The following is a 24,308-nucleotide window of genomic DNA, read 5'->3' as shown; positions in this document are numbered from 1 at the left end:
CTGCCATGCTGTGGTTAAGATAGGTAAACCCACTATCAAATGCACCTCATCTTCTCACCATCATTATGTTCGGCTACTTTATTTCAGTTAATTTGTTCAGCTAAATTCAACAAATTCTATAATTCAATAGCAAATCCCAAGCAGAACAATCCTTTCACATCATCATGCATTTGCTTGCTGTAACATAAAAATAATGCAACTAACATCACCATTGCTTCCTGTAGAACCTGTGCGCTTTGTAAAAGAGCTGGAAGACACCACTTTCAGACTCGGACAGCCCCTGTCACTGTACTGCGCTTACAGTGCCAGTCCCAGGGTCTATGTGAGCTGGCGAAAGGACGGCAAACCAATCTGGGCCTCCTACAAATACAACGTAAAGACCACAGATAATGCGTGTGTCTTGGAGATCCTCAACAGTGATCGGTTAGAAGCAGCAGGGAGATACTCCTGCGAAATTTCTAACTCTGAAAACTCTGCTATCTGCTGTGCACAGGTCCAACTAGGTAAAACATTAAACATGAATGTTCATGCTTAAGGCTCATTATTTTCGTTTTTTATGTTTTACAACTAGTTTTTTGGTTTCTTTGTATTTGGAGACATCTCAAGACAAGCCCTGCAAATTAGCTGTTATTTGACATTAGTCTCGTCTCTCTAAATTCTACACTGTTGCATATACTCTATGCACTACTGTATAGTCTATACTATAAAGATAACAGAAATACATTTTTATATTGACTATGATACTTAAAAACTTGAAAGGGTTAACATCAGATAATAAAAATACCATTAGCAGCACATACTTCTTTAGTTTAACCTTTCTTTCAAATCTCTTGCTTTCTTTCTGTTTTTCTCTTAGTAAATGAAAGCACATTCTGGTTTGACCTCACCACCAGAGTTCACTTTGAACTGCAGTGCACATTAACTTTTTGATGCACGGGAACATAAAAATAAAAAGGTTTAAATTGGTATTTTTTACTGAGAATCATTAACATCTGGAAATAATGAGCCTATAATAGTTTTACTTGCTAGCTTTATTTCCCATAATCTCACTCATCTTAACTAACAAATCACTTGCTTCTCCTAGAACCTGTGCGGTTTGTAAAAAAGCTGGAAGACACAACCTTTAGGGTCGGCCAGCCACTGAGGCTTCAGGTCATGTACACAGGCAGCCAGTATGTGTATGTGAGCTGGACAAAAGATGGCAAACCAATATGGGCTTCGTATAAGTACAACGTCAAGACCACAGACAACTCCTGTGTCTTGGAGATTCTCAACAGTGACAAAGAAGAAGCTGCTGGGAAATATTCATGTGAAATATCCAATGCTAGTAGCTCTGCTATCTGCCACTCTCATGTCAGACTAGGTAATTTCCCCCTAACATACGCATTTACTGATTTGCTAGCAGTTCAAGCGACTTGACATGACTAACACCGCTGTTGCTTCTCTCAGAACCCGTGCGCTTTGTGAAAAAGCTAGAAGACACATCATTCCATCTGGGCAATCCACTGAGTCTAGCGTGCACGTACACCGGCAGTCAGCGAGTGTATGTGAGCTGGATGAAGGACGGCAAGCCAATCTGGGCTTCATACAAATACAACGTCAAAACCACCGATTCCTCATGCGTTTTGGAAGTCCTCAATAGTGACAGAGAAGAAGCAGCTGGCATCTATTCTTGTCAAGTTTCTAATGCAGAAGGTTCTGCCATCTGTGACGCTCACGTCTTTTGTAAAACTGCTAAGAAAGGTATAACCTCCATGACTCACCACAGCATTCTTACATCGCATTCACTAACGCTCTATTATTTTCTAATATATAGCTACAATTGAGCAAAAGTGTCATCCTACTCCCAGACTAGCTTCTGTCCCACTTGCTTGCACTACATGGTTGTCAAAAAGGGTTTTTTCCATCGGTCTATGAAAAAGAGATTTTTTGGTTCATATTCAAAACCTCTGAGTTAAATAAAACTATAGAGTAGTAGGCAGATGTGTCTACACATTTGGTTTGCACAGCCCATGTGTACCTTAGCCTGCATGTAGACAATCCACACACTGGAGGATAGAAAATAAAATGTACATCATGCAGACCCTTACGGCAATACGGATGTGGAAAGTATTAATTGCACTTAACATAATAGGGTACCGGGGGATCTGGTGACCAAAGGTACAGGTCATGTACAACAAAGCTTTGATTGTAGTCATGTGCTCAGAAAGACAAATGGAAAAAAGCTTCTTTGAGTAAATACATTGTGCAACGGAGGCTAGTGGAGCACAAGCTGGCCTGGAAGTAGGGTGGGACTTGCATACTGCACATAATTCAATCAAAGATAATAGAATTTCATCTTTGAATTATAATTACGGATTCAAGTTTGAATTGTAATTATAACTGCTGCTTGCTCACCATCACCTTTGCATCTAACAACCATCACTGCTTCCTCACAGAACCGGTGCGCTTCGTCAGGAAGCTGGAAAACACCACGTTCAGAATCGGTGAACCGCTGACACTTCGAGTTGCGTACACCGGTAGCCAAAGAGTGAACGTGAACTGGAGGAAAGATGGGAGGCCAATCTGGGCCTCATATCAGTACAATGTCAAGACCACAGATTGCAGCTGTGTGCTGGAAGTCCTCAACAGTGACAGAGAGGAGGCGCATGGAAGATACACTTGCGAAATTTCCAACACCGAAGGCTCCGATATCTGCCATGCTTATGTCAGACTAGGTAACACTAACCAGCAATGCAGCGCTTGTAGTTCTCTCATCATTCATTTCATGCATGAGGTGAATCATTCCAACAGGTAACTACTAATGCCACTCACATAGCTTTTCTTTTTCACCTGTAACATTCCTTACTTTCACATAGAGGTAAAGCTTCCTCCACTCACATAGCCTCTCTTTCTACGCATGGAGACACCCATGGATTCCTCTGGATACTGCGCAATCACATAGTCCTTCGTCCTCCACATGTAAAGATCAGTTGTTTCTGTGACTGATTTCAACATTGCTTCTCTCAGAACCCGTGCGATTTGTCAAGAAACTGGAGGACGTCTCCCATGAACTGGGCAAACCTTTAAGGCTCGAGTGCACCTACACTGGCAGCCAGAGGGTCTACATAACATGGAAGAAGGACGACAAGCTGATCTGGGCTTCTTACCAGTACAATGTCAAAACCACAGACTCCTCCTGCGTTCTTGAGGTCCTCAACAGCGACAGAGCCGCAGCAGCAGGAAAATACACTTGCGAAATTTCCAATGCCGAAGGAACTGACACCTGTCATGCTCATGTTAAAATAGGTAACGCATTAACCATCACATTTCCTTCCAACTCTCCTCATTCCTCACATGTGGTTGTAGCTACTAATGCTAACTTCCAGTGTAGTTATTGTTTCCTGTGCTTGTTGGTAACAAGAAGGGATTTCGTAACATCTAAAAGGTCCTGGATTATGTTGTTGATGTGTTTAGGGTTGGCTGGTCCTGATTGATAGGTTTGGAAAGAAAAGGATTTTATAATGGCTCAGTGGTCCCTGAGAGCATGTTTTTCTATTTATTATGGTTGGGTCAGGCATGATTGTTTACTTGAAAAGGAGACTCAAAGGCAGGTAGTATTTTGTTCATAAGGTGAATATTCTATATTTGTTTACGTCTGTGTTGCAGGTTGTTTTTATGTCGTCTTACTTGCTGTGCCTCTCTGTTTACCCTAATACTGTGGCAAAGGCCCGGTGGCCTGGTGAATGATACTCAGATTTGAATTTCAAACCATCACAACATGGCCTGATTGTCTTCACCTTTTCCCTCACTAACAGAGCACACAGTCCCTCCAAAGTTCACCAAGAAGCCCTCTGAGACCATGATGGATTCAGCGGGTAAGTTGGTGAAGATAGAGGGTCGGGTTTCTGGCTCCCAGCCACTGCACGTCACATGGTACAAGGACAACAATGAAATCCATGGCTCTGACAAATACGATGTCAGCTTCAAGAACAACTTGGCCATGCTGAGCATCAGAGACTCTGCCACCTCTGACGGTGGAGTCTACACCTGCGAGGCCTCCAACGAAGCTGGCAAAGCTTCATGTCGGGTTTCTCTCACCATCTCAGGTATGAGTTCATTGTTTGACAGTTTCATCATCAAAATGGGGTTCATGTTTATGTCTCATCTGTTCCCCAGAAGCCCAAGGACCCAATCCAACTGGAGTCTCAGATCCATACTGTCTAGTTCACCTTGGCTCAGCTGCTCTATCTTAAATAGATCTGTGTGTCTGTAAAATTTGTATCTAAGCCATCAGGAGCTCAGAACAGTCTGATATGAGCAACAAATGCTGCATCTTTAGACAGCCAATCAGAACACAGAAAATAACTTCTTTAAATATATATTTTCATCAGGTCAGTGCATAAAGGCTGCTGTGACCAGGCCCTTAGACGTGGTGTCTCTTTATTTTTAAGTGTTGCATTTCACCCAGAAGGCAGTCATTTTGGCAACTGAGTTTTCCCCCCAAGTTAGCTAGGAAGTTTTCAATACAGTTCAGGTCCGTGAATATTTCCTGGGTTATTCAGAGCCTCTTCAAACTAACTGGAGACAGAACAAAAACGAACACTGACGACTGTACACATTCTGGATTCAGGTCTAGATGTTTTCCTCTGAGTCTGCTCCAGCAGGGCTTTGTGTTTATCTTTTCTTTTATTTAATGGATATGTTCATCTCAGATTCAGGTAAGATAATGACAGGTGTTTTTAGGATGAAGCACAAAAACATCTTAGTCTTGTTTACCTCGAGGTTGTTGCCAGATTCTGCAGAAGAGGGTCTAATGTTCCTGCCATCATGCTGCCCTTTCGAAAACAAATATCTGTAGCTGTCCTGCTTATTTCTCTCCTTTAGAAACTGAACTGCCTCCTAAATTTGATGTCCCTCTGGAGCCGGTGACTGTAGATGAAGGGGATAAACTGAGCCTTAAATGCCATGTCACTGGATCTCCTCCACTGAAGATCCAATGGATGAAGGACAGGAGAGAGCTGAAGTCCAGCGGAAACACCAGAATCACCTTTGTGGGCGGGAAGGCCTGCCTGGAGAACAGCCATGCCTCAAAGACTGATGCAGGGGATTACCTCTGCAAGGCCAGCAACGCTAGCGGCAGTGACTTCTGCAAGGCCAAGGTCACTGTGAAAGGTAATGGACCCTATGGAAGCCTGATTTATTGAGATCATTGATTATTTTATCTTCAGCGAAGCCATTTACAGTTCACATTTTGTGTGATGAAAAGTCACATTTCTTACAGCTTTCTGAACAGCTCGTCTGCTGACTGTTTTATTCTTGTCTTCTTTTTTCTTACTACGATACGATGTATATGAAATACATTTACTGCTGAGGCTCTCACCTCCATGATTACTTTTCAGACAAAGGAGTCAAGAAAGCTCCCGCCGAGGCTGCCGCCCCAGTCAAAAGGCTTGACAACCTTTTCTTCATTGAGGAACCCAAAAGTGTTTCTGTCACAGAGAGTAAGTTGACTGTTGTTGAATTGAGAAGTTAGCAAAAAATACATATTTGAATAAAAGGCCAAGGTTTTACTTCAAGGACACTACAGTGCAGTCCTTGGCATCCAAACGAAACTGAAAACTGTCTGAAAAGTAGATAACATGACAGGTTAAACATGTCACATTAAATCCACTATGTTTAGAATCTGAAAAAGCTCAATTTGTGTGCTCTCCAGTGGTAGCATCAAATAAGACTCAAGCAGAGAGCAATACACACTACTACACATTGACTGCACCAGTTCTCACCTGGATTGTCTCATTTTTACACTAACAAAATAATAAACTAGTTAAGTAAAAAAAAAAACATAATTACAAGTTCATTCTTGTAATTATGGTAGCCTTTTTCATTGAATTTTCAAAATATAAAGTGGCAAACAAACCATTCTCACAGGTTCACTTACTGCACAAACAAACACGAACCTACATCCATCCCATACAATAAAAACATAATATCAACAGAGTATAAAAGAAAAGACAGAAAAGATTTGGGATGGAAAAAAAATGTACATTTTAACATCATAAACATTTATGAAGATTTATCCAATTTTAGAAAATGGAGCAGAAAGAAATTGTCAGATCTTATAAAACATTCTGGTTGCGTCTTGAGTCGTAGTTTTAGATTACATCCTCTGAGATGCTGCTGCATCTTTTTCCAGTCATTGGGCAATGATTGGGTTGCCCAATGACTGACCATTGGACAGTGATTTTTAAGTTTTCAGGAACCAACTTGAAAATAGCTGACATCTTAATGTCTCATCTACTCCTAAAAACAGTTTTTCCAGTTTTCTACTGGTCAGATGAAGCCTGTGAAGCACTTTAAACTGTAGTAGCCTGTGCCTGATGCATATTGATTAAGAATGAACCAGAACAAGATATTTCTGATATTTGTGAGCCTTAGCTATTCCTATTGCAGCCTAATGTGGTCTAGGGAGGCAGAAATCAGAGTATTACCCAAAATAGGAGCCTTGAGACTGTTTATAATTCAAGCAAAAACTGACCCCAAACCTTAAGAGTCCCACTGACAACAGGATTGTTCATAAAGACTGAAAGGTTTATTCACACAAATAGTTAAATTAACAGGACCAAAATAATTCGAAAGAAGTATTGATTGATTGTTTATCCCAAACAACAGTGAAAAACTTTGAAAATGCCTTTAGAAACTTGTAAGACAGATGCCAGCTGGTGCAGATTATACTCACATGAAGGATTTATTTAGAAGTTCACTTCAAAATGTCAGATCACAAGAAGAAAAGTCCATGTGGAGCTACATGTTGGCTTATGTCTCTGCAGAGGGCACTGCCACCTTTATCGCCAAGATCGGAGGAGACCCGATCCCCAGCGTGAAGTGGATGAAGGGCAAATGGAGGCAGATCACCCCTGGTGGTCGTATCACTATTATGCACAAGGGCCAGGATGCCAAACTGGAGATCAAAGAGGTGACCAAGTCGGACTCTGGTGGCTACAGATGTGTCGCCACCAACAAGCACGGAGAGATCGAGTGCAGTGCTGACATGGAGGTCACCAAATTAGAGGAAGTGGGAGAAATCGGAGACTTAAGGACCAAGCTGAAGAAGTAAGAGCTTTTGCATTGTCCTGCGTGTTTTCTTTTCTGTGTCTTTTAGATTGTAGTGAGAAAATGACCCACAGGGCAGACTGTTAGGTTGTGGTTTGTCTGTAGGAGTTCAAATCTCCTGAACGTCTCAGCATTTCTGTCTGCACTTGATTCTACATTTTTCCTGCTAAATCAAGGATCTACTCGCTGCACCACCTCCGAGTGCTCAACACTGATGTGTATTTGATTTGTGGCAGGACTCCCTCAAAGCAGAAGAGTCCCAAGAAAGAAGGAGAAATCAATATTGTGGAACTGCTCAGAGGTCACGACCCCAAAGACTACGAAAGGATCCTGACAGAGAACAATATCCACGACTACCGCGCCATCCTCCAGGCCATTGAGTTCCTGAAGAGGGAGAAGGAGATGGAAACTGGCAGACCGGTGAGAGAAAACAGAAAACAGCAGACACATAACTGATCTTCATGACAGAACTGTGGCTGTTCGGGTGGAATTCCTAATTTTCAATGTGTTTTCAATGTGCAGTTTTGTGTGTCAAATGATATATTAGCATATTAAGTTGTTTCATCAAAGTGCTATGATGATTGAGCATCTATAAACTATTTCAGTGACACTTTACTTTCCTACAAAATTCCATGAAATTTTAAAAATAAATTCCTAAGTAGTTGCTGTGTAACTGTTAATTCCGAGGACATTTCTTTGAAAGGGTTATGTAATGTGGTAGTATACTGGAAATGTGCTCATTATAGAGTTTTTAAGAAACAACCTAATATGCTGATAACTAGCAAAACTACACACTGAAAACTAAGTATTTTCTGTCTGTTACATAATTGTTAAAGAGTCTGATTGTTCAGCCTTTTTGCAAACTGACACCTATGTACTTACCTTTTTTACTTTATTTGACAGGGACAGTGCATATTGATAACATTTCTGAAAATATGCCAGAGTTAGCCAGAAAGGCTAATTTTCATCTGTTGTCCTTGGGCAGGCAAAAGTTGGAAACACAAATATTATGAATAAAAGCAATGGAAATACAATCAACAATAAAAGCGGTGAAAATATGCCAATACAAACAGGCCTGCACTGCATAGAGACAAGAAACACAGGTCTTAAGACATATAAAGTCAACAATAGCATTATATCACATACAACAAACAGCAGTACACGTTCAACAAATTGCACAAGATAATGTCAGGACTGGTAAAGTGTAGATATTACATGCAAGGCTGCTCTTACATTAAATATAGTAATGACAAATAAGACAACGAACAACACGGAAAAAAACACCTCACTGTTCTAATCTTCACAAGTGTGATTTCTAATGAACCAGGCTCTTAACATTGTGGTGAATGAATGGTAGTTCACACAGTTTCTTATGTATTGCAGTAAATTGTTCCAACCTTGCGATGCTCTGACAGAAAAAGCAGATTGGCCAAAGTACTTTGTCTTCTTGGAATAAGGAAATCTCCTCTAGTTGTTGCTCTAATAGTTTGGCTTGTTTTTAATGTGATGTAAGTACAGAGTGGGGGAGGAGCCATATTGTGTATTACCTTGAAAACAATGTATTGTAGAACAATGTATCCTGTTGGTAACCGTTAAATACCTGCAAATTACTCTGAAAAGTTCCAGGAAATGAATCTAAAATGAAAGGACCTGCAAAGTTACTATGGGCCATTTAGAGCAACTGAAAACATCTAAACAGAGCAAGGACAAGTTTATGGTGTACAAATGTAGTTGCTTTAACAGTGGTATGTCCTGCTGCAGGATGTGGAGCATGGTGGGCGCGTTGAAGAGGAGGACATGGCCCGATTCATCCAGCAGCTGGAGGGTCGTGTTGGCACAGAGGTAAACAAAAACACCATCACATCAAAACAGCGAACGGCACAAATGTTGTGTTTACACATGAATGAAGAACAAAGACTCTCGGTAGGTGAAATCAATCATCAGGTATCATGGGATAAACAGGACCACATGTCCAAATGTATGTGGACGCCCTACGTGATGGCTGGGCTGAACATGTGATTCTACTACAAGGCGCATCAATCAACCTCCACTCTTCTGGGAAAGATTACAGCCGATACTGAACCATCAAAACCATTCTGGTTCAGGCCCGATCCTGATTCTGTGGATCTGGACATCTCAAGTAGAAACTAAATGTTGTATCACTGTAACAGCGAAATACAGTATGTGTGGTCCTGCAGATGCATGCGGGTTGTTGAATAAGATGAGACATTATTGATCCCAAGAGGGAAATAGTCTAAGAATAAGACATACTAATAAACAGTAATTAGTTAGTTTGTTTAACTTGTTCATTTTTCACATTATTGGTTAGTTTTTATTTGTTTTCAAAAGTTAGTTTTCGTTAGATTTAGTTTAATTTTAGACACAGTATTTTCATAATACTTTTCATTGATTGAAATTTACACTTTGGCATTAATGAACAGATAAAAACTGATTTTGAATCCTCAGCCCGTCTCAGTGATGGAGGACATCGCTGATCAGACGGCGCCTGAGAACCAGACCGCCACCTTCGAGTGCCAGATCAAGATCAACTACCCGGAGATCACTCTGACCTGGTACAAAGGTACCCAGAAACTGGACAACAGCAACAAGTATGACATCAGCAGCGTGGGCGACCGCCACTGCCTGAAAATCAAGAACTGCCATTCCAAAGATCAGGGCAGTTACCGGGTGGTGTGTGGCCCTCACATCTCCAACGCCAAGCTCACCGTCACAGGTAAGAGTCCGAGCGTTGAAACGTCCTGCGTGTCTGCTGGACACCTGTCCATACGTCTTTAATGTGTCCTCATGTCCCCCTGCTTCATTTTATTATCAGGCACTGGTTACAAGCCAGGTAAGCAGCACGACTTCAAACTAACAAACTCAAACTGACCTCTTTGAACCTGCAGGTTCACGCCTTTATTTTGTGGTTTGTGGATTTCTGTTTTCTGTTTTTGTTCTGTGTTTCTTTTGAATTTAATTTTACTCAAAACTACACAAACTCCAAATAGGAGTTTTAATACAGAAAAAACATCATTTGAATAAAATAATCAAAGTTATAAACTAACATGAAAGTAATATTGATACTTTAAGTTAACTCTGATTATCTGGTTTTAGCTGACCAAATTCAGTTCACTAAACGCATCCGAAGCATCGAGGTCAATGAACGCTCCTCTGCCACCTTCGAGTGCGAGTTGTCCTTCGACAATGCCACCGTCACATGGTACAAAGACTCATGGGAGCTTAGAGAGAGCCCAAAATATAACTTCAGGACCGAAGGCCGACGGCATTTTATGACGATCCGCAACGTAACTGCAGAGGACGAAGGTTTGTTAAAAAAAAAAAAAAAAAAAGGAACCATATTTTCCTCTAGAAAGATATTTTGAACTGACATCAGTTGTTCTTTCTCCAAAACTATCAATATTATTAATTTCCAAAATTTAACAATGGATAGAGAATGGAATTAAATCATCTCAATCTGCTTTGTTATGTTATATTTGAGAGGTTAAACTTCTGGAAAAGAATTTTAGGGCTGCACAATACTAAAAACTAGAATAAATTATAATTATTTGATTGAATATCACAGTTTTAGAGTAGAATAGTAGTATTTAGAGCCCAAAGCTGAATGTTACACTGGTGCGGTGTGTTTTAAAGACATACCAGCAAGATGGATGTAGTTGTGCTAAACAGTAACACAACAAACATCAGGTAGTCCTAAAAAACTTTTTGACATTTAACAACTTTTAATTTGCTAATGTGCAGCATGGTAACAAAAAATAACAAAAAATAAAGGAAAAAAAGGTGAAAAAGTAGATTTCTTAGTTTTCTTTTTCATTGTGCATCCTTAAATGATGACATATCTAACTGAGTAAAGGGCCGGTCACACCAGCATTTATAAAGGCAGAATCACATCATTTCTGGTGGGAATTACGTAAATCCTTGTGAATTATTGTTGGTATATCTTTTCAACAGACTGTATCAACTTATTGTCCTGATAGCAACAAAGCTAACAAGCTCTCTAATTGACATTTAGCAAGCTTGTTAGTTCAAAGAGCTTTTTACCCTTTTTAGTGTCTCTTTATTGAATAGAAACTATTCTGAGAACAAAATGTCAGCAGCAATTATTCCCCCAGTACAACTGGAGCTAACATGTTCCCAACTATAGCGTGTTAGCTTTTAGCTTGCCAGCTACAATGAATTTCCCTTTTGCCACTTTCTGGTGTGACTGAACCATGATTTTAATTCTACAAAGGATTTTTAGTTAAGTGTCTTCAAAAATGAACATCGTCGAAACATTTTTATAATATCGTAAACATCATTGTGATGTCTTCACCCCGTCAGGCGTTTACTCAGTGATCGCTCGCCTGGAGCCGATGGGAGAAGCTCGAAGCACAGCTGAGCTTTACCTTTCAGGCAAAGGTCTGTACGTTTCATCAGACAGCTAAAGTTGCTCCAGTTAATGTCAGCCAGCAGTTATAATAACATTTTGTACCTTGTCCTTTCACAGAAATTGGGTTAGGAAGGGTTCCTCAGGGTGAGTATTTTAAAAAAGCAATAACACAACAAATTAATGACAGAAAAACTGAACATGTCTTCAGGTCAGACCAAGTGTTGAGTGTTCATTACTGCAGTCCTGTAAAAAACATCAAAATTTCAAGGTGGACTGTAGGTTCAAAATTAAAGAAAAAAAAAATCAGTTTACTCAAAGTCACAGTCATGCTTCTGTTCAACACTTGGTTTTGCTCTTAGGGCTTTAGACTCTCAGTGTTGTTACATTAAAATACAAGAAAAACTCACAAATGAACAAATAAAACATGAGTTTTTTTAGCAAAACATTATTATAACTATTATAAGAAATGAGACGTTTAACTGTCAAAACACGTTTATTTTAATATTTCTAGTGATTTCAATATTAATTGAAATTGTATGTGTGGCTAAATCTTTAGATGTTCCTGACACATCAGTTCAGGTGCCAGAAACAGCTTCCATGGTTATCTCGAGAGGTGAGTCTGAGACAGTTTCTACCAGACGTAACAATAATAATCTTAACTATAACTTCACTCGGACTGTGCTATTCATAAATGTATTTTTCTGCCACGTTTCTACCAAAAGATTCATCAGAATTTTATCACTATGAAGAGAGAACAGAAGTGGAAGGTACAAACATTTTGTGAAATGTTAAAATCTAAAAATTAGTACTAACTGGTGTCTTGCAACTGTTAATTTCTACATTTTGCGTGAATCACTGAGTTTCTGCATTTTATCCATCAACGTGAAACATTTAACAATTCACATCCACCCTAAAATTTAACCACCACCACCACCACCACCATCATCATCATCATCATCATCATCCTTTATCTTCCATCCTAAATAACCGTGTGATCACTTTGAACTCAATAAATATTAATTCAATCACTCCTCCTAATTACTCAAATGCCACCTCAACATATCTTGATAATAATCAGTAATAAATAATTTAACTGCTATAAATATATTTAAAATGTCACTAAACTGTAACAAATGTATCAAAGAGGATTAAAACAATCAAGTTAAATTTTGAAATTAATCTCAGAGTTATAAATTGAAGGTCATAATAAGAATTTAAAAATCCTACAGTAGATAGAAATCAGAAAATCAGAACGTTTCAATCAAATTCTGAATTCTGAGAATAATCTCTAGTCTGAATTTTAATTTAAATTCAGGGAATTGTGTGACTGAAGGTCTTAAATTCAATTATTCAGATTAAATAATTAATTAATCTAAATTTTGAATTAATTGAAGGCAGAAATCTGAGATTAAAATCTAAATTTAAAATTAAAGTTTGAAATAAAAGTTCAAATTTTTGTTTCTGACCTTTAATGAAACAATTTCCTGAATTTAAATGAAATATTCTGAGATTAATGTTTGAAATATATATTCAATACTTTCATCATAGATGTTTGAGATTAATCCCAGAAATAAAATGATTGTTTCATATAATCCTCTTAAACCTAAATGATTCAGAAATGAAATATCTGACCTCAGATGTCTCTAACTGTTGATTATCCTTTAATGGTCCAGCTTTTGAGAGTCTGACAGTTCAAGAAGAGACAGTTTCTGTTCGGTACTCCTCCGTCACAGGTATCAACATTATTCTGTTTTATACGATAACATCCTTTATTAATACAAAAACTCTCATCACTCTGTCTGTCTGCGTCTTTAAACATCTTTTTGTCCTCTGTACGTCTACGTATTGTCTTATTCAAAAGATGTCATTGACCACTGTCTGTGGTTGTTTATCCGCAGTAAACCCCCTTCATTTCCTCCTCATTAACTTTAGATCTTTAAAGACCTGCCACTGAATTTGCTCATCATCCTACATGTCAGAGTCATTTATTTTTCTTTTCTTCTTCACCAGAAGCGAAAAAACCTGTTGAAGGAATTGTTGAGAGGACTCATGTTGAGATTAGAGAAGAAGTCCCTGAAGGTATAATTGCTTTAAAAAACCAAACAGGCTCCTGGCTTTTCATCAGAGCTTATGGCTGTAATGTAACAAGCCCATTTGTCTGAACCGCCAATCTGCTAGCCAGCATGTTTATCCGTCCACTTGGTTTACACGTTAAATGCTTCAAACACCAGCTGCTGCTTAGAAACCTTTCTCTCACCAAAGTTGTACTTTGATGTTTGTGCACTTGAACTGTTTTTGTCATAGATCCTCTTTTGGTCCCGTCTGTCTCCTGATTTCATGTTTTACTCTTATTCATGTTGTGTGTTCCATGTTTTTACTCTTTAGTAACCCCACCTTACCCCAACTTACCCCCTTTAGCTTCTTTTTAACCCTGACTAGAGCTCTCTGTACAGTAGATGGCAGAAAGTAGAGTAGAAACTAGAACTTGGCGGTCATAGTTTTAATGTGAACTTTCTTGATCTTTCAAGTTCCTGAGGGTTACATGAGACCAGAGGAGAAACCCTCTGAGACTGCAGCTCCACCTTCGGCTCCAGTCAAAGGTATCTGCAAATACCTGTTCTTATTTTGATCACTTAATGTATGTAATTCCTTCGTATGTATGTACCTTGTCTTGTCTCGTTGGACTCATTCACCTTTTAAATCTTTCTTGCTTGGTCACATTGTGTGTTCTTTTCTTTGTTTATTTGTGTATCTCTTAAAGACTTAATAAGAAAATGCTTGATATTAGCATTTGTTATGGTCAGAAAACTGAATTCAATGATAATATTTTAAAGTACCTGAAGCAAAGAAGCCGGAGCCCAAGGTAACGGTCACTGCTCCACCTCAGCAAGAGGAACCTCCAGCCCCAAAAGGTAATGTTAATAATCATGCACTGATGTGCATTGTGTTTGTGATTGATTATTTTCTGTTTGTTGTCTTAGAGTCTTTATTGGCTCATATTCTTAATTCTTTACATGAAAACAAAGTAATTTGAGGTAAAACCATTGACTTAAATCTTTCATTTTTCTTTATCATCTTACATTAATTCTTGAGAAATAATGCATACATTTAGAATTTATTATTTTACTTAACTCAACAAAGTGAGAGTAGATGTAAAATTTCACTTTTTTTTACTACAGTATCATCAGGATCTTTAATATCTTTGTCATATAAAATTCTCAAGAGGTACCTCACGCTAAGATTTTCTCTTGGCTGCTGCGTGTAACTTAATGTTGTCTAAAGTGAGTCTGTTCTCTTCTGTTTACAGTGCGTAGAGAGCATTGTGTTCTTGGTTATCTGTCAGTTTGTTTGTTATATCCAGTATATGTCTGTATGTTTCATCAGTTTTGTGTTCCTTCTTTTAGCCCCAAATTCTTAAAGCTGTGTGCTCTTTGTCGACTCACAGTAATATTTTTCTGTTAACTTTGAAGAACCAACAATATACACCAAACCAGAACCTGAACCAGAGATAGTGACCGTTCCCGGAAAGGTCACTCCTGAACCTTATCAACCTAAGCCAACAACAGAGCCGAAAGTGATTCCAGAGCCTGAAGTGCCTCCTAAAGTGGCACCGCCCGAGCCAAAAGTGGCCAAAATTAAGCCTGAACCTGAAGCACCAAAAGTTGAAGCGGCCAAGAAAATACCAGAAGCTCCTAAAGCAAGAGGTAAAGTAGTAAAAGCTTTGCTTTACTACTGTTCAACTGGAAAGAGATTGTACTGGACAGTACATCCTTCTTGTTGTTCTGTTTCATGCTGCTGTGATCTATGTGTAAAACTCTTTATGTGTTTGTGTAAATCTTAAATGTTCTTCACTGCTAACCTCTTGAGCTTAATTTTAAATTAACATCTAATATATTTGGAGTTGACAGCATATCTATAACAGTTTTTGGATACAGCTTTCAATATAATCCCTCTAGAAACTAACTCTAGAAATTAATGTCATAGCTGTAATGTATTGATAGTGAAGCTTACAACTTGCTCCTAGAATAACCTTAGGATAAAAAATAAATGTAGTTGAATAGAATGAAAATGGAAAACTTTCAATGTTCTTCAAAGTGCCAACTGTAACAAAACCAGAGGAAGCCGTAGTTCAGCCAATTGCTGCCAAGATTACTCCACCAAAGAGTGAAGATACAAAAGGTATCGGAAAGACTCTTTGATATCTATTGTCATGTGATTGGTTCGCTGCAATACAAACTTGTGTGTTTATGTTGTGTGTTTAATCTTCTCAGATCATGTGTTTTCGCAGTTATCTTTGTGCTAAACACTCGTTAGAGTGCACTGTAATGTTTAAGCCTTAGTGGTTACTGAACACATATGTCTTTTAAAGCACCAGAACCACCAAAGCCAGATGAATCTGTGGTTCAGCCAACTGCAGCCAAGGTTACTCCCTCCACAACTGAATGTCTTCCAACTGAAGGTATTGATCACTGACCTTTGATATCTTTTAGTTCTTCTAGATTCCTTTCGTATCTTTTTTCGGACTTTGAAGAAATTAAGATATTTTTCATTGGCAGGCACTCGTTAAGAGTGTAATCTTTGATTCCTTGTAAGCTTTACACATTACCTGTAGGTTAAAACAGTATATAATGTTCTCTTAAGTGCAAGATGTACCCAGACCAGAGGAACCAGTGTTTCAACCCTCTGCACCAAAGGTTACTCCACCCAAGGCTGAAGCTGTTCCGACTAAAGGTACTGCAAAGATGCTCATAATAGGTTCCTTTATTGTGCTGTTCTGTTTTATGTTTGTGTTGTGTCTCATGTTATAAGTATTATCAATTCCTGACTTTGAAGTATGGAAAGTAATATTTCCAAAACACCTTCTTTGATTATCTTTGAATGTGCTTAGCACTCGTTAGAGTGTGATTTGCACATTTGGGTTTCTCTTTCAAAAATATGATTAGCAAGATAGTCATCTTATAAATGAATGTTCTTCTAAGTTGTCCCAGAACCAAGACCATCTGGAGCTGTCACTGAACCCCCAGGAAAACCACATCTGCTGGCTTATAAGACTAAGCCAGATGCACCAATGTACGCTCCTGGATCAGAACCACCAGAACCAAAGAAGGTTCAAGAAAGACCAAAAAAGGTTGTGGAAGAAACTAAGAGGATTCCTGTAGCACTAAAGAAGGTGCCAGAAGAAACCAAGAAAGTACTGGAACAAACACAGGGTGTTCCTGAACCAGAGAAAGTTCCAGAGGAACAAAAGAGAGCTCAAGAAACACCAAAGATGATTCCAGAAGAACCCAAGAAAGTACTGGAACAAACACAGAGGGTTCCTGAAGCACCAAAGAAGGTTCCAGAAGAACTGAAGAAGGCTCAAGAAACACCAAAGATGATTCCAGAAGAACCCAAGAAAGTACTGGAACAAACACAGAGGGTTCCTGAAGCACCAAAGAAGGTTCCAGAAGAACTGAAGAAGGCTCAAGAAACACCAAAGATGATTCCAGAAGAACCCAAGAAAGTACTGGAACAAACACAGAGGGTTCCTGAAGCACCAAAGAAGGTTCCAGAAGAACTGAAGAAGGCTCAAGAAACACCAAAGATGATTCCAGAAGAACCCAAGAAAGTACTGGAACAAACACAGAGGGTTCCTGGAGCACCAAAGAAAGTACCAGAAGAACGCAAAAAGGTTGTGGAAGAAACAAAGAAGGCTCCAGAGGCACCAAAGAAGATTCAAGAAGATCCACAGAAGGTTCCTGACTCAAAGAAGGCTCCAGAAACACCAAAGGTTCCAGAAGAACCTATGGTGGTCCTGGAAGAAAGAAAGAGAGTTTCTGAACCACCAAAGAAGGCTCCAGAAGAACCAAAGAAAGCTCCAGCAGCACACAAAATGGTTATAGAACCACCAGAAGAACTGGAGAAGGGTCCAGAGACTCCAAAATTAGTAACAGAAAAACCAGTGCCAGACCGCCGAGCACCAACACCGCCACAAGATTTGGAAAGACCAAAACAAATTCTTCAGGCTAAAAAGCCTCAAGTACAAGGTAGATATGTCTTCAAATATGACAAGTTTGAGCATCTTATAACTAATCCTTACTCATCTTGATCTTTTAACTCACTATTTATGTTTTTTTATTCTGAGATATCTTAAACTAATTCTTTAAAGGTTTTGTCTTGATGTCTGTGCTTTCATGTTTGTTTACTGTTTGCTACATCATATCAATTATCAAAACAGTAAAACAGAGGGAGGTACCACAGGAAACAGCAGCACTAGCTAAACCAAAGCTGGAGCCAAGTACACCTATCAAAGGTATGCCATAACTGACAATGGTTTCTTAGACACTTTTAGAAATTCAGCACAAATGTTTTTGGTTTGGTTTCAGTTTGACTGGGTGCATTTATTTACTGTACTGTGCATTTATCAACCAGGTCAGGATAGTCCTGGGAAAGTAGAAGTCCAGTCAAAGTCTAAAGATACCCCACAACATAAAGGTAGTGAATCTAAAAACATACAATTTAGTTGTAATATGAGGATCACGTTAGAGCACATGCTACACTAATGTCTGTGTCTATATGTTGTCTTTGTGTGTTGACGTTTTCCTCTTGGACACCGCTCCATGGTGCAAATCTTGAATCTTGGGTGATATCTTAAAAATGGCTCCAGTTCCCCTGAAGACTGAGCTAATGGAAACAGTAGTGGTTGAAGACAGAAAGGAGTCTTCTCTGAAGAAGAGTCATGGAGAAAGGATCTTCATGGCAGAAGCAGACGGACATAGGCAAGAGAAAGTCAGGACAGAAAGAGTAGTTGAACTCTGGGAGTCAAGTGCAAGAGAGGAAACCACTTTGAAAAGGGGGATGAGACAACAAATGGTTCTTGCGAAGGAAGAGGAGGAGGTTCCTACATGGGATAGTGAAGATCAGGAGGTTGAAGATGCTGAGTCACTTGAGGACTCTGAGTCAGCGTACACAGAATGTGAGGCTGAAAAACTGGAGGACATTAAACTTCTTGTTCAAGAAGAGAAAGTTGTGCACCAGACAGAAGAATCATCATCTCTAAGGCCTGTCATTCCACTTCTGAAAGAAGCCTCCTGTCTTCCATCAACAAGAGACATCACACCTCCACCTGAAAAGACTAACCTAATGAAGAAAAAACTTTCTCCTCTTGAGACTGGAGTCTCACCTGAAGAAGAGGTACTGACCTACAAGAAAATGTTGCAAGAAAGGAAACACAAAGAAGCTGGTGTCTCTTCAACTTATACTGAGCAGAAAGATGTTTTTGAAACACAAGTGCCAATGTGTGCTGAAGATATTGTTCCATATGAAGAATCTTCCAGTCCAATGAAGGATTTCATCAAACCTAAAATCACTGCTACACATCAAGAAGTCACTGTCCCAAAGAAACCTGGTGTACCTAAAGAAGTCACTCTTTTGAAAGAAGCTGACTCTGTGAAAGAGTTTACATCTCAAAGGTCCATGTCTCCCCCTCAAGAAATTGTTTCACCCCCACCTGAACAAGACTTACCCAAAACTGCTGTTTCTCATTCCAAGACAGACATTCTTCACAAGAAAGGAGTAATACCACCTAAAAAGATGGAGTCTTCAAGGGAAGAAATTAAGAAATCTCCCAAAGCTGCTGGAAAAGTGCCTCTTGATATCATTGAACCTCTAGTGAAACCAACTCATGTGCTGGAAGAAATGCCTCCTGAGGAAGAATTTGCTGCATTTGAAAAGGAAGTGTCATCTCCGGTTCAAGCTTCAGTTCCTTTGCCTGAGAAAACAGTATGCAGACCACCAAAGGAAAGTGTTGTGCCTACAAAGAAAGAAACCACTCTTGCACTTTCCAAGGCAGATGTTCCTCCTATAGAAGACTTTGCCCCTGCAGACGACTTTCCTCCTGGAGAAGTGACTCTACCCAAGAAAGCTATAACTGAAGAAGAGGTTGCTCCAACTAAAAAATCTCAAGTTACACCACCGAAAAAACCTGTCCCCCCTGAAGAAGGAACTATCCCTTCCTCTTCTGCACAAAAAGAAGTTGCCCCTGTTGAGGTTGATTCTTTTGAGGAAGTGAGAACTGATACAACTAAACGTCCACCGACAAGAGATGACAAGAAGACAAAAAAGGGAACACAGAGGATTGAACAGCAAACTCTTCTGAAAGGTATTCTTTTGTATCTTAGCCACTCAGGCTCATGATCGCTATAAGATCAACCCCTCTTAAAAGAGATTTAAAATCTCACACTTAATATACTCACACATCTTCAAACATGGTCTTTTTGTACTAACCTTCCCAACGATATGGTAAGCTGTGTTTGTCAATTGTCTATTGTACTAAGGAACCTCTCTTGGCCTACTAATATCTTCCATTGATAAGTTATTTCTTTCATTCTTTCCTTCATCAGATTAACCTCTTCCATTCCTGGTCATTCCTGTCATTTCTTTTACTTGTTTTTGGTCTGTCGTTAGTTGGGATTCATTCTTGTCCAAACTATCTTTTGTCATTAGTAAGTCTTGTCTAATCTTGCTGTTGTCTTGGTCATGATCTTGGCATCTTGTATTCCCAAAGTACCTCCTCCAGAGGAGAAGAAACCATCTGCACCTGCACCAAAGCCTTCACCTCCTCCTCCTCCTGCAGAGAAAGTTGTTCCTCTTGCAGGTAGTCTGTCAGTTTGTATTTCCTTGTCTTTGCTGGCTTATCGAGAGTCAGCCATGTTATTTTTCTTTTCAACTGTGTGTGTTTGTTTCTTTTATTGTCTTCTGGCTTCATCTTGTCTGGTTTCTGTCCTCAATGTTTTTAACATTGTGTGTGTATTGACCATGCTTATTCTTGTCTTGGTCGTGATCTTGGCATCTTAGTATCTCCTCCAGAGGAGAAGAAACCATCTGCACCTGCACCAAAGCCTTCACCTCCTCCTCCTCCTGCACAGAAAGTTGTTCCTCTTGCAGGTAGTCTGTCAGTTTGTATTTCCTTGTCTTTGCTGGCTTGTCAAGAGACAGCCATGTTGTTTATCTTTTCAACTGTGTGTGTTTGTTTCTTTTTATTGTCTTCTGGCTTCATCTTGTCTGGTTTCTGTCCTCAACGTTTTTAACATTGTGTGTGTATTGACCATGCTTATTCTTGTCTTGGTCATGATCTTGGCATCTTAGTATCTCCTCCAGAGGAGAAGAAACCATCTGCACCTGCACCAAAGCCTTCACCTCCTCCTCCTCCTCCTCCTCCTCCTCCTGCAGAGAAAGTTGTTCCTCTTGCAGGTAGTCTGTTAGTTTGTATTTCCTTGTCTTTGCTGGCTTATCGAGAGTCAGCCATGTTGTTTTTCTTTTCAACCATGTGTCTGTTTGTTTCTTTTTATTGTCTTCTGGCTTCATCTTGTCTGGTTTCTGTCCTCAATGTTTTTAACATTTTGTGTTACTCACTATGTATTGACCATGCTTATTCTTGTCTTGGTCATGATCTTGGCATCTTAGTATCTCCTCCAGAGGAGAAGAAACCATCTGCACCTGCACCAAAGCCTTCTCCTCCTCCTCCTCCTCCTCCTGCACCTGCAGAGAAAGTTGCTCCTCTTGCAGGTAGTCTGTCAGTTTGTATTTCCTTGTCTTTGCTGGCTTATCAAGAGTCAGCCATGTTGTTTTTCTTTTCAACTGTGTCTGTTTGTTTCTTTTATTGTCTTCTGGCTTCATCTTGTCTGGTTTCTGTCCTCAATGTTTTTAACATTGTGTGTGTATTGACCATGCTTATTTTTGTCTTGGTCATGATCTTGGCATCTTAGTATCTCCTCCAGAGGAGAAGAAACCATCTGCACCTGCACCAAAGCCTTCACCTCCTCCTCCTCCTCCTGCAGAGAAAGTTGCTCCTCTTGCAGGTAGTGTGTTAGTTTGTATTTCCTTGTCTTTGCTGGCTTATCGAGAGTCAGCCATATTGTTTTTCTTTTCAACCATGTGTCTGTTTGTTTCTTTTATTGTCTTCTGGCTTCATCTTATCTGTGTCTTTCTGTCCTCAATGTTTTTAACAATTTGTGTTACTCACTATGTATTGACCATGCTTATTCTTGTCTTGGTCGTGATCTTGGCATCTTAGTATCTCCTCCAGAGGAGAAGAAACCATCTGCACCTGCACCAAAGCCTTCACCTTCTCCTCCTCCTCCTCCTCCTCCTGCACCTGCAGAGAAAGTTGCTCCCCCTGCAGGTAGTTTCTTCACTTGTGAACTGTTATAAATTATATGTCTGTCTTGTTTTTATGTTTTGTTTTGTTTGATGACTAGTCCAAAGGTATCCATACTGATTTTCTTTTTCTCAATTGTATTTTCACTTGCTGTCTACATGTCCCTAGTCTTCACTTGCATTTATTCAGTGCAACTGTCTGTCTTGATTGACCATTCTGTTGTCTTGGTCATGATCTTGGCATCTTTTACTTCAAAGTGACTCCTCCAGAGGAGAAGAAACCATCTGCACCTGCACCAAAGCCTTCAGTTTCTCCTGTTCCTGCAGCCAAAGTGGCTCCTTCTGCAGGTACTTCTTACACTCTACTTCTACTACTACTACTTACACAACTTGTGGTCATGTCTTCTATTTGTGTTACTGTCCTTTTTGTGAAATCCTTCATGCTGTCTGGTTCAGATTTCTTTGTCTTCTGCTTATCTGTTTTATCCATGTGCACTTTTCTTCATTCTAATCAGTTTTAATTTTCATCTGTCCCCTGTCTGTTGTGGTTTGTTGTTGTGTTGTGTTGTTTCTTGTATTCTGTTCTCTTGGCTATGACCTTTGGTCTCCTCCAGAGGAAAAGAAACCATCTCCACCAACACCAAAGCCTCCAGCAGAAAAAGTTGTTCCTACTCCAGGTAGTTTCTACTGTTTGTCATCCATGTTGTTTAACTTCCTGTTTGTCCTGATTTGAAGAAATCTGTTGGGTCTTGACAACAGTCTGAAATCTTTCATTTTGTCTGTTTTGTTTAAGTATTTGTCAGTTTTTCCTTGTTGACCAGATCTTGGCCAGTGATTTAATCAAGTTGGCATTCTTATAGCTCAAGTTGCACCAGTGAAGAAGACACCCTCTCCACCAGCCGTAGAGGCTGAACCGTCTCCTGTATCGCAGAAAATGTCTCCACCAGAAGGTAAAGTCTCTTCTGTAACTTTGGTTCATGTTGTCGTCTTCTGTTTGTCACCTGCCTTGAAGCATTTCTTATGTGGTGGGCGGCTTTGGCTCAGGAGGCAGAACGAGTCGTCCACTAATCGGAAGATCAGTGGTTTGATTCCCGACTCCTCCAGTCCGCATGTCGAAGTGTCCTTGGGCAAAATACTGAACCCCAAATTGCTCCTGATGGCTGTGCCATCAGTGTGTGAATGTTTATGTGAATTATTAGATCCTTCTGACTAGAAAGACTATTCATGTAACACCTTCAATGTTAGTACAAAGCAATCTGAGCTTTGATTTAAGAAATGCCCTCGTTGTCTAAATCTGTTGGTCTGTTGTTTGTATAAACTAAAATCCACTTTGCTACCCAAATGTGTCATTGGTCCTGTAATGTCTTTTTCATATTAATGGTATTTGTCAAATGAGGCAAAATAACCTTATAACTGCTTTTTTAAACATCTCTTGTGCACCTGGTGTTACTTTACTGTAAGTTGGTACACATGCAATGACCAGCACAAGGAATATATAACACTGATAAAGTCATTGCATTCATAGGAAAATATTCTTGAAATTTGAAAACAAATGCATGCCAGACTCCCTTAACTTGTGGACAATTAACTTTCTTTCTCTTCAAAGCTGACTTTTTACTAACACTGTTTGTACTGTGTGTGCTGATGCTGCTTTCATTCAAACTCTTGCAGACAAGGAACCAGTTACAGCACCTGGACCAACCAGAGGTATACCAAATATTAGCTACTTTATTTAATTTCAATTTTAATATATTTTTTTCTAATTTAGATATTCTAAAAAACGCTCTATTTGTTACACTCTCATAACTTTCGAAGTTATCTCTTATTTTCTGTTACATGTTTAATTGGTGTCTGAGTCCTGTGTTGTATAACAGTCAGATTAGATGTTGAGTATTCTGTATTTTTGGATGTGAATATTATAAAAGGTGTATTTACTGCTTCAACCACAGTGCCACCTCTTAAACAAAAGGGTAAGATTCCTGAATCACCTAAGCTGAAGAGTAAATCTACCAGAATACTCAAAGAGAAGGAACCAGAACCAGAGGTCATTAAGTTGAAGAAGGTTCCAGTGAAAGCTCCAGAGCCCGAGAAACAAATCATAACTCAGAAAGCTGAAGTGACAAGGCATCAAGATTCAGAACTCATGGTTCACGGACTTCATGACAGAGACGATCGAGAGATAATAACACTCGGAAGAACTGAACGAGTCTTCACTGCAGAGGAAGAGACAGTTCAGTTAGGCCATTTTGAGGAAATTGAAAGGGTCAAAGTTGTCCAGAAAACAGAGAAAGAAGGATGGATGAGAACTTTAAAACCACAGAAAGAGGATGAACCCAAAGCGCCAAGTATAGATAAGAAGAAAATAACTAAATTGCCAAAGGCAGATGAGCAAGAAGAGTCAGTTAAACTAAAACCATTTGAAAAATCTGGGAAACCAGAAGAAGAAACACAAAAGATCAAACTAAAGAAGGTGCCAACCAAGCCCAAAGAGCCTGAGAAAGAAGTCAAAACTCATAAAGTTGAAGTGATGAGGCATTATGATACAGAACTGACAGTTCACGAGCTTCACAGTAGAGAGGATCGGGAGGTACTAACAATTGGAAGAACTGAACGTGTCTTCACTGCTGATGAAGAGGCATCTGAACTGGGCCACATACAGGAACCTGAGAAGCTGGAGGCAGAGGATGAAAAG

The 24,308-nt window shown here is 39.5% G+C and overlaps 1 protein-coding gene across 1 annotated transcript in view; it reads left to right on the top strand.

Annotated features, from left to right (window-relative positions):
- LOC122992878 (titin-like) overlaps positions 1-24,308 on the top strand; it is a 212,020-nt gene that overhangs the window by 62,736 nt on the left and 124,976 nt on the right. The window contains exons 42-71 of the mRNA XM_044366877.1: positions 3,798-4,088; positions 4,867-5,154; positions 5,382-5,483; positions 6,810-7,092; positions 7,329-7,512; positions 8,854-8,934; positions 9,559-9,826; positions 9,926-9,943; positions 10,207-10,416; positions 11,431-11,508; positions 11,597-11,623; positions 12,036-12,092; positions 12,202-12,246; positions 13,153-13,212; positions 13,490-13,558; positions 14,008-14,079; positions 14,314-14,391; positions 14,950-15,183; positions 15,575-15,658; positions 15,849-15,938; positions 16,121-16,210; positions 20,315-20,404; positions 20,606-20,710; positions 20,924-21,025; positions 21,226-21,318; positions 21,534-21,641; positions 21,875-21,964; positions 22,231-22,293; positions 22,477-22,566; positions 23,288-23,323. Of these exons, the coding sequence (XP_044222812.1) occupies positions 3,798-4,088; positions 4,867-5,154; positions 5,382-5,483; positions 6,810-7,092; positions 7,329-7,512; positions 8,854-8,934; positions 9,559-9,826; positions 9,926-9,943; positions 10,207-10,416; positions 11,431-11,508; positions 11,597-11,623; positions 12,036-12,092; positions 12,202-12,246; positions 13,153-13,212; positions 13,490-13,558; positions 14,008-14,079; positions 14,314-14,391; positions 14,950-15,183; positions 15,575-15,658; positions 15,849-15,938; positions 16,121-16,210; positions 20,315-20,404; positions 20,606-20,710; positions 20,924-21,025; positions 21,226-21,318; positions 21,534-21,641; positions 21,875-21,964; positions 22,231-22,293; positions 22,477-22,566; positions 23,288-23,323 (3,486 nt within the window). The remainder of the gene's footprint in view (positions 1-3,797; positions 4,089-4,866; positions 5,155-5,381; positions 5,484-6,809; positions 7,093-7,328; positions 7,513-8,853; positions 8,935-9,558; positions 9,827-9,925; positions 9,944-10,206; positions 10,417-11,430; positions 11,509-11,596; positions 11,624-12,035; positions 12,093-12,201; positions 12,247-13,152; positions 13,213-13,489; positions 13,559-14,007; positions 14,080-14,313; positions 14,392-14,949; positions 15,184-15,574; positions 15,659-15,848; positions 15,939-16,120; positions 16,211-20,314; positions 20,405-20,605; positions 20,711-20,923; positions 21,026-21,225; positions 21,319-21,533; positions 21,642-21,874; positions 21,965-22,230; positions 22,294-22,476; positions 22,567-23,287; positions 23,324-24,308) is intronic.

This window comes from Thunnus albacares, chromosome 11 (assembly GCF_914725855.1).
Source record: "Thunnus albacares chromosome 11, fThuAlb1.1, whole genome shotgun sequence".
Lineage (NCBI taxonomy): Eukaryota > Metazoa > Chordata > Actinopteri > Scombriformes > Scombridae > Thunnus > Thunnus albacares.
The sequence above is the reverse complement of the archived record's forward strand: the minus strand, read 5'-3'. Positions and strand labels throughout refer to the sequence as shown.